Source organism: Coffea eugenioides, chromosome 11 (genome assembly GCF_003713205.1).
Source record: "Coffea eugenioides isolate CCC68of chromosome 11, Ceug_1.0, whole genome shotgun sequence".
NCBI classification, from domain to species: domain Eukaryota; kingdom Viridiplantae; phylum Streptophyta; class Magnoliopsida; order Gentianales; family Rubiaceae; genus Coffea; species Coffea eugenioides.
Genome location: NC_040045.1, coordinates 33,228,765 through 33,239,518, shown reverse-complemented (window position 1 = coordinate 33,239,518; position 10,754 = coordinate 33,228,765). Strand labels below are relative to the sequence as shown.

Here is a 10,754-nt window from a genome sequence, read left to right as displayed (position 1 = left end):
TAATTGCTTATAGCGAGTTTTCATATTTTAATAACGGTTTACAACCTTTTTGAACTTCACGAAGTATATTTTTCTCAATATACACAATTGAAATTTTTCTCAATATGTAACTAATAGATACACAAAACTCCAGGGGACACACTTGAAATTACATCAAATTTTTATAAATATTATAGAAATATAAGAGGGGCAGTGGGAGCTTATAAATCAATAGATACACAAAACTCTAAGAGACACAGTTAAAATTATACCAAATTATTATAAGTATCATAGAAATTTAAGGGACGAGTGGGACCCATGCCCCCAGTGTCCCAGTGTGAATCCGCCACTGTTTTACACCTGAGTTGACTTGTCTCCGGTCTCCGGACCTGCGTTCCAGTACATTGATAAGCGATTATAAATTATCCTGCCTTCCATTTTCATTACAACACTTACCTTCACTGAAATCATGCGCGGTCATTCCATTCTGATTACCTGCGAGCTCTATCTTTTTTTCAAATCATTTGTTTACTTTAGTGTTGTAGTCGTTTATATCTGTATTATAATTGTAGAAGACTCAAAATCCCATACAAACTGAAACTATTTTGCATTAAATTAGTTTGTGTAATGTACAACAATTTTACCACTTACATCAAGTTTTATGCATAGTAGTTAACTTTGAAAACAAAAACGAAAAGCAAACATTTATATCTTTGCCGACGTGGAAAGTATAAAAGTGTGAAAAATTTTAAATCTTACATCATTTTATTTAGAGTCAAATATCGAAAACCTCATTTTATTTGCTCCCTTTGGATGATGGACCGCTGCAAAGCTCTAATAAGTGTTTCTTTTGCCAGAAATCAGTAGGGAAGAAGAAGCTTTGTTATGAAATTTAATTTTTGCGATGATGTCATTTTGGAATTATATTTTGAAACCAAATTTTGTCTATAATTTATTTATGACATGGTTCAAAGGTCGATTTGATTATTTCATCATTGTTTTTTTATTAAAAAACTTTAATTATGCTCGATTATTAAATTTAATAAAAAAAAAGCTAACAGTTTCGCTATGATCCAAAACCATGCAGGTTAAATTGTACTTTTTCAAATTATAAGGAGGAAATGTGTATATTGGATTAGCCAAAGGGGTTTCTTTGCTATTTAGTCCGTTTATTAGAATCTGACTCGTGCTTTGCAGGCTGCAGGAATTGGGCTAAGTTGCAAAATCTCGAATCTTTGTACCTCGATGATAACAGCTTCAACAACAGTATAATTCCATGTATAACTGCAATTACTGAACTTAAAAGGCTGTCTCTCCGTGATTTGGATTTAGAGGGATCGTTTCCTATAGAAGGTATATTCACTTGCTATCTATAATTCTTATATGAGACTTTCTTTAACCTTTTTACACAATTTTCTTTGACTTTGTGTCTGTTCTATTTTTGCTTTTCTACTTCATTTGTTTTGGGTTCTGTTCAGCACATAAAAATTAATGAATATCTGAACTTAGAATGATTCAGCATTTAGTTGTGAGAGATGTTGCATATGCCAAAATTATAGAGCATAGATATACAGAAAAGATAAAATTGTAGAATCCATTAGCATGAGAGTTGTTGGACCGCAGTCTGCCCGTTCTAATTGGATCATCTTCTTGCTGCAGATTTCAAGCGTCTAGAAAAATTGGAGTTTCTTGACTTAGGCGATAATCAATTTTCTGGTTCCATGTCCTTTAAAGGTACGCATATCCAGTTTGAGATAAAGGTGCATATAGTTTAACTGGGATACGTGTTTTTTTTTTTTAACAAAAAAAAAATTACGGTCCTAGAATAAGCTAGATGCGAAATAATTTTCTTTGGATCCTGTCACATGATTTGGAGTATAACCATTATTTTCTCTTTCTATTTCAAGATTATAAGGATAGGACAGAACTATCTGTGTACTTTTCCCTATTTCTATAATTTGATGTTATATTATGTCCAAATTCCAATAAGAAAATAAATTCCTAAAATTAACAAACTTTGCCTAAATTCCTAGAATTATCCATACGTTTTAGGTGGTTTAATTAACTTTCAATTGCAAAATGGAACACAAATAAAATGTGGGAGTTCTATTTGTGACTCTAGAAGGATCAGTAATTTAATTTTTCTTTTCATTTTAATTTAGAAATCCATTCACTAACCACCAAAGAAAAATCAAGTACATTTTTTTTCCTTTTCTGATCTTATGTTAAATATCAATACTTAATATTATAAGGGCTATTTGGTTATGAAATTACAGATCTAGTAATGAATTCAAAATGTTATTTTTCAGGATAAAGTGAATCACCAATCACCAAACCTTTCTAAAATCTAATTTAGCTTACTGTAGTGTTTCCTATGTCAACTGAACTGCTAAACTCCTAAAAACAATTAATTGGTCGTTCTATTTATTTTTTTTTCAATTAAAAAGAGACAAAATTTACGGCATGTGAATTGCACGTTAATTTGGAACATTTTCATCACTGCATATATGAAAATAATAAATTGGACTAAATGAGAATTTAGAAAAATTTATTGATTGTTGACATGCTTTACTAGAAAACATTTTGGAAATTAAATTAAAAAATAAAAAACTATATCAGCAAAACATTATGAGAAATAATAGAAGTACTTTAGTAAGAAAATAACTTGATTCATAAAATAATAAAGAAATAAAATTTACAAAAAAAAATGTCGCTGCAAATTTTTAAGAAAATATTATATTGGCCAACAAGTAAAGAAGAATATAAAGCTGAATTTCTTCGAAAAGAAAGAAATTTAGCATTTCCTAATTCTTTTATGAGACTTTCTTTGACCTTACGTAAATTTCTTTGACTTTCTGTTTGTCTATTTTTTCTTTTCCGCTTCATTGTTTTAGTTCTTGTTTCTCACGTAGAAGTAAATGAATATCTATACTTATAATGACTTAGTATTATTTATTTGTACTCTATTCCAATTAAAAGCTCTTAAATGTGAACTTTAATTGTAAAGCGTCTTATTCTTTTCAATTTTACCTTCACAAATATGGGATTAGAGATTAGAGGGGTGACTTAATTTACAAATTCAAAGTTGTTTACATTCTAATAACTATCTGTGGACTAACATGCGAGCAGTAGTCTGAAAGATGTTAATTAGTTAATTTTATTTTTAATGTGGTGATATCCTTTAGTGTCATTTTCTCTTTCCATTTCAAAATTAGATATAAGTAGGAGGACTCGAATATGATACCTCTCACTTATACTCCACCACCCAACCCATCCGTCCCCCTCCCCCAAGATTATAAGGACAGGATTGAAATATCTATACAACTAATTTGATGTTAAAATATGTCCAAATTCCAAAATAAATTCACAAAATTAACAAAATATGCCTTAGGTTATCTGTATCTTAGAAATACTCCATTCGTTTTAGTAGGTTTAATTAACTTTCGATTGAAAAGTGGAACATAAATAAAAGGATTAACTAACAGGATTAGTTATGTAAATTTCTCTTTTGCGTTTAATTCAGAAATCCATTGACTAACAATCAGAGAAATTCAAGTGCCTTTTATTTGTATCTGGTGTTTGGTAAAAGAACTTAAGTACAATATATACTTTAGTATTTTGTGCTGCCTCTTTTTTTGTAGTTTTTCTTACTTCAAATTTCAAAAATGCAAATCATTCTTGTTAAAACACTTCTGTTAAAAGAACTAGAAATGCAAGGATTAGTTTGTGTTTTAATTTTTCTCTAAGAGATTTTTGTTATTATTCTTTGGTTTCAAAAAAAATTTTCCAAAAAAGTGCATGTACGGTGACAAATTTTTCTAGAGTCTCATTTAGCTGGTGTTTGGTGATTCCATTAAGTACTTAAAAATGATGTATTAAGTGCTTTTACTATAAAAAATAATACTCTCTCTCTCTCTCTCTCTCTCTCTCTCTCTCTCTCAGATACACACATATTCTCTCTCCCTCTCCTACACGTATTTTCTTGTGTAACATGAACTGTTAAACATAATCTCTCCATCAAACACACAAAATATATACTTTACTTCTCTTGAAGATAGACATTTTCACACTAAATTTTGCAAATTGTTTCTCATATGCACATACAAAAAACATACTTTTCCTATTAGCAAGCAGATTATTAGTATAAAAAATGATATTTAAAAAGTTAATATAATACAAAAGTAAAACGTAATATTACTATTCAACTATATAATTAAAAACAAAATAAAATATTTTAATTTAGTGCTCGAATTTAGCTGGTTATCAAACATATTTCTTTATGAATTCAGTAAATTAGGCTTCAATTAAGTTTAGTTTTCATATTTCAGGTTTCAGTTTTATCAAACGTCCCCTTTGTCTACCACACAACTTTTTACTAACAAATGACAAAGCTGCCCCTGCAGAGTGTGCAGCTCACATGCAATGAACTTCGTCTATTTTAATCGAGCAAATGGATAGAATAGCCCAATTTGATCCTTTTTAGCTGTTCAATGCATCATTGACGTGAAAAAAATAGTATAATGGATTAAATAAGACTTTGAAAATTTTGTCGACCTGTGGCATAATTTACCTTGTTTGAAATATACAAATTCTTATAGAATAGGGAATGGAGATGCAACAATAGTTATGTAATTTTGATATGTCCAAAACTATAATACTAACATAAAGTTTTGAACTGCAGAATTGAAGCTGGAGAACTTGAAGGTACTCAATCTTGAATATACAAAATTTAACAAACTCTCCGACATTGAGGCTTTAACTTCTCTCAAAGCCTTATCTTTGCGCCGTATCGGTATTAATGATTCCTCCGTCCTTCAAGGTAATAAGATAGGCTATGAAAGGCTCGGTTGCTTGCATGAAGTTGCTATTTACTTTTCAAATGTTGAGCTAGAACGGATGAAATTTGGAAACCAACATTTCAATTTTTTTGCGTGTGACATATGATTTCATGGTTTCTGAATTGGCTATATATTGACAAGTCATACCTAGCATCAACTATTACTGTATGAAAAGCTTACAATGAACTTGTTTTTTGGACAGGAATTTGCAGTTTGAAGAATCTCGATGAACTTCACCTGAGTGACAATAATTTTTACGGGCCTGTTCCTATGTGCTTCAGAAACTTGACGTCTCTTCGAGTTCTTGATCTCTCTTATAATCATTTGAGTGGGAACATACCTGCAGCTCTCATTACTCCTCTCGTACACCTTGAGTATCTATCTCTCTCTGGCAACCTTTTTGGAGGTTTTTTTTCTTTCAATTCTTTGGCCAACCATTCGAAGCTTCAGGTGTTCGAACTTGTACCTCAAAGCAATGATTTACATGTCGACACTGAGGATCTTGCTCTCCCCCCACCATTTCAGCTAAAGGGTCTCTATTTATCTGGCTGCAACTTGAATAATCGGACTCGAAAAATCCCAAGTTTCCTGCTCTATCAGAAAGAAATGCAAAATCTTGATCTTTCTTCCAATAAGTTAGTGGGCCAGATTCCTACTTGGCTTCTGCAAAATAATACAAACTTTGAAGTTCTTGTTCTAAACGATAACTCTTTTACGGGTCCGTTTCTTGTGGATGATTCTCTGAGAATAAATCTACTCCGATTAGACATCTCAGACAATGACGTCAGTGGTAAGGTTCCTCGAAATATCGGTTTATCTTTCCCATCTCTGTGGTACTTGAATTTGTCAGGAAATTCATTTGAAGCCAATATTCCCCAGTCATTGGGAAACTTGACATGGGCAATATCAATTGATTTGTCCCACAACAAGTTTTCAGGGGAGGTGCCAGGTCAAATTGGAACTGGATGTTTAGCGCTTACAATATTGGTATTGTCTTATAATAATTTGCATGGCAATTTTCCTTCTGGGTCCACGAACTTAACAAGCCTAGAATTCCTTCAGTTGGATAATAACCGTTTTAATGGGAGCATTTCACATGGATTATCTCGTTCTCCAAGTTTATCTTGGCTGGATATTTCAAACAATTCTTTTCAAGGCAAAATTCCAAGTTGGATTGGAAATTTTTCATATTTGGACGCTCTTGACATGTCAGCCAACTTGCTAGAAGGTAGCTTACCAGATGCTATATGCAAACTTTCACATCTTGAATTTTTAGACCTCTCCAAAAATCAGTTGATCGGACCTTTACCAGCCTGCTCCGAGCTTACGTCATTGAAGTTCATCCACCTGCATCACAACATGATCTCAGGGCCCATCTCAAACATGCTGTCTGGGAGCTTCAATTTGATGACACTCGATTTGGGTTACAACAAGCTGTCTGGCGGTATACCACGCTATATTGGTAAACTTAAAGAGCTCAGGGTTCTTCTACTGGGGGGAAATGAATTGCTTGGTCATATTCCTTTGCACTTATGTCAGCTGCAGAATGTGACAATTATGGATCTTTCTCAGAATAAGTTTTCTGGGCCACTGCCTACATGCTTCAACAAAATTTCTTTTGGCAGCGGGCAGTTCTCCAAAGATGCATTTTTTACCTATGAACCGTATGGTGAGGGTGAATCCTACCTAGAGTACCCTGGATCTCATTTTCTGGACATGTGGATAAGCTGGAGTGACTATTCTATAACTTCTTCCGAGCAAGAAAAAGTGATATTCATAACAAAAAGTAGAAGCGAACACTATGCAGGGAATATATTGAATTTCATGTCTGGACTTGATCTGTCATGTAACCAATTGATTGGAGCGGTTCCTCCTGAATTTGGTGATCTCAGACATATCCGGGCATTAAATTTATCCCACAACTACTTGCAAGGATCTATTCCCTCAAGACTTTCCATGTTGAACCTAGTAGAGAGCTTGGATCTTTCTTACAACAATTTCAGTGGTGAAATACCTTCAGAGCTGGCATCCTTGAACTTCTTGTCCATCTTCAATGTGTCATACAATAACTTGTCTGGCAGGGTACCTGATACAGGGGAGTTTGCAAACTTTGACGACAGCAATTATAGAGGAAATCCAGGTCTCTGTGGACCATTGCTCAAGAAAAGTTGTAACCCCTTTGCTCCACACCCTGAAAATGTTGGTGATCAAGACATCGAAGTTGATGGTGCAATTGACGTGGCAGCATTCGCTTGGAGCTTTTTTGCTTCATATATGGTGATCGTGATTTCATTAGTGGTAATTCTTTGTGTTAGCCCTTATTATAGAAGAGCATGGTCTTTTTATATTGATTATTGGATCCTATCGAGATTCCACGAGTACTGCAGATCTCGTTCTTCAGAGAAAAAGCAAACATGGAAAGTGTTCAATTGGAACATGAGAAGGAGATGAATTGGTTCTAGTTACTTTATTGGGATTCTCGAATTTGGAAAAAGGTCCAATGTATCTACAAGTATTGAAAGAGGAACTATATGAGAAGCAAATTTCAATCATATTCTTGCTCTTATAAAGATTGAAAATATTAGTGCCATAGAACACAATTAGTTGCTTTTGCTGCCAAAATGGGTTCATCTCCATAACCAGAAACAATAATAAACTGAATTATTGGTCAGACAAAATAAATTTAACATGTTGATTATGTGTTTGTTAGTTTCAGCATTCCTTTTTGTTTGTGGAAATTAATTTTTATTTTCCAATAGAGTTAATCTTTGGGAAGGGAGTGGAGCAATGACAATGAAAAACTTAGAACGAGTTAAGACCATCAACAATATGTTTTGCGCTGCAGGTTTTTTTTCCCTCATATTTGCGGTTTAATTTTCTTTATTTTCACAATTACTATTTCATTTCTGAATAGCCATAATTTTTTTTACTAATTAATGTATGAAGATGAAGATTAGAGCGGATTTGGATAATTTTTAATTGGTCAAAAGCAAATGAATGATCAAGTTGCCATTTTGCAATACAATTGGCTCAACTTTTTGTTTTTCTTTTTCTAGCAGCGTAGGGAGAGGAGAGGATGATTGATACTCAAAATCTTTATATTTTGAGGTTTTAAACTTAGCCACTAGATGATTAACGAAAATGTGTGACAGGTGTCGAACCTGTGCAATAATAAATACCTACTCGAGAAAAATACAGATTTTGTATATAGCGGTGAGTAGGGTCGAATCCACAGGGACTGGGGATAATTCGTTTCTTCTAGAGTCCAAAGTATGGGGGGTTTTGGATTAAGTGCTAACTAAATAACCTAACTGCAGAAAATAATTGATTAAGAGGAATAATTAAGGGAAAACTCTAGCCAAGGGTATACTTCAGAAATGGTTCAGACACTGATCATTGATTCACAGATAATTCCACATTTATTAATAGATTAGTTATAGTTGTCATGCACGCGATAAACAACCAACATTTCCTTAATTTCTCGATAGTTAAGGTACGACCGTTAACTATTTCTCTAACCCAAAAACAACCCTAGGTACGACCGTAGGATTTAATTTCTAGATTGCATTAATAATTAGAAAGGCCCAATCCTAACTAACAAACACGCTACGAGGGTTTGTTTAAGTTAGATCGTATGCTCCCCTGACATAAATCCAATTACGCCAGTTGCTACTAAGATAGAGATAACGAACAATTACGGATTCAATTACCTCTATTTAGCAAAATAGCCTATATGAATAATTAATTATTGCGCACTAATCAATCATACATAAGGACTAAAACAATTAAAAACAGGAAACACATAAATACCAATAAATAAGGAAGCGATTAAAATAATTTCGATCTCACAGTAATTGTTGAACCAAGTCTTCAGTTGTCCCCTTGACTAGAATTAAGAGGTTAGTCCTCCATTAATGGAGAACAACCATGCGAAAGAGCTAAGAAAAGAAAACTAAAACTATGCTAAAAGCCTAAACTAAAACTATTGATCGATAAGAGTTCTCTGTACCTTTCTCCCTTTTTAAAGCCAAAAGAAAGTCTAATGCTATCTCTAGTGGTCCCCACTCAATTGAGAGTCCAAGGGCCAAAGAATTGGAGCTTTGCCAAAGTCCTTGTTTTTAGTTTCCTCTTTACCCGTAAGACTCCTAGTACAAGTCCACCCTTTTCAGCATAAAGATAGGAAATCCCTTTTTGTAGCATCCTGTGGAGCCCGGCTTGTATTTCCTTTTAGAACTTCCCATGTGGGGAGTGTTTTTCTCAATAAAGTCTCCTTTTTAGCATTTGTTTGCTCCACTTCCTGTAATTAGGGCCAAATACCAAATATAAGTACATTTCAACAATTAAAACAATATTTGGCAAGGACAAAGAGGGAAATTAATCATAAAATTAACAACAAATTATGCCCTATCAATTCCCCCCACACCTGAATCATGCTTGCCCTCAAGCATGAGAATATCAATTGAACACCAAATTTTGACAATGGCTATTGCTCCAACTACCATATTGCCAAGATACCCAAAAAAACATATATCAAGCATCACAGGTTAAGATCAGAGAAAAATCACCCCGGTTAGCTTCCCAACCACCAACTCCAATTTTAAAGCAAACTAATCTAAGAAAGAGGAATGGTTGCTCACATTTATTAGTAAATGATCCAACTATTAACCAAAATCTCGACATTAAGATCACAAACCGGCAAGCTTACTTATTCACATACTAACACAATCTTTACTTTATATTTTTTTTGTTTTGTTTTTGTTTTTGTTTTTGTTGTTTTTTTGTTTTTTGTTTTTTAGTAGTAAAAGACTTAGTCTATAGCCCTTAGAGCCTTTTGACGCGAACTCCAACATTTGACAGATGGAGGAGCCCGGTTACTCAGCTCCAATCGCTACAGGACCACGCACTCATAGCAACTACTACATTTTGACGCGAGAATCGACACTTTAGGTGAAGATCCCCGGTTACTCAGTAGTAACCACTAGCGGAGTACAGTCAACTCTTATTTATGATAACATACCACAATAACTAGAAAATATCACAAAAATAATAGCAGCCAGCCTCAAATTTCCTAACATGGAGAACTAAAATTAATAATTGGACCAATTCACATGAAAAATGCCAACAATCATTCCCTATGCCTAGAAAAGTTAACCAAAAATTGAAAAAATTAAGCAATCATTGATATTCACCAAAGAGATGTTCCTGAACTCAACCACATCAACTTGATACCCTTTTATTAATAAAATTTGGCAATAGCAGAATTAGAGGCAACAATCCAACATCAAAACTTGGTATTCAAATAAGAACTGACCACTCGGAAAAAGAAAAGAAAATAAGCGACAAAGGGAGATAAATATCAAATTAAAACAAAGGAAAAACCTCTAGAACCTAAAAACTAAAAACACTAGCACCCAAACTGACCCCCCACACCTAAATGGCACATTGCCCTCAATGTGATACACCAACAACAAAAGTAAAGAGAAGGGCAACGGTACTTCCCTGAAATCGTCAAAACAGGGGCGGGTCGGGCGGAGTGCTGCCAAATTCTGCGCCATGTTATGCAAGTCGATGTCAATGTGGGTCACTCGAGTCTCCAGTCTCTCAACTGTCATCGGAAGTTGGAGCCAGTCGTCGGCCCCTGGGGGAGGATCGTGGCTTCACCATGGTAACTAGCAGGCAACCCAAACAATAAAATGCACAATGCAGGCTCCTAAAATCTATACGAATACCCCAATACTTATAGCAAATGCAATTGATAAGCACTTGTGGTCCCAATTCAGTCAGATATAGAAACAAAGTAGTCCAAATGTGCAACAACTGCTCCAAAGACTTGAGTAATTAAAATTGATGGGCAGGTTACCCCAAGCAAGTCAATTAGATGCAACAAAATGAGCAATAGGCAATGGAAGTGTCACAGTAGCTTCCCAAATCAACAAT

At 34.1% G+C, this 10,754-nt stretch overlaps 1 protein-coding gene across 1 annotated transcript; it reads left to right on the top strand.

The window, feature by feature from the left end:
* Positions 1-1,047: 1,047 nt before the first annotated feature.
* LOC113752323 (receptor-like protein 14) lies at positions 1,048-7,268 on the top strand. Its single transcript, XM_027296439.1, has 5 exons — positions 1,048-1,066; positions 1,177-1,332; positions 1,639-1,713; positions 4,661-4,798; positions 5,020-7,268. The coding sequence occupies exons 1-5, from the start codon at positions 1,048-1,050 to the stop codon at positions 7,266-7,268; spliced, it is 2,637 nt and encodes an 878-aa protein (XP_027152240.1).
* Positions 7,269-10,754: the final 3,486 nt, after the last annotated feature.

Excerpts from the sequence above, each read along its gene's own strand:
- LOC113752323 (XM_027296439.1), top strand. Across the intron at positions 1,333-1,638 it reads GGGATCGTTTCCTATAGAAG|ATTTCAAGCGTCTAGAAAAA; the intron begins GTATATTCACTT and ends TTCTTGCTGCAG. Across the intron at positions 1,714-4,660 it reads TGGTTCCATGTCCTTTAAAG|AATTGAAGCTGGAGAACTTG; the intron begins GTACGCATATCC and ends TTTGAACTGCAG.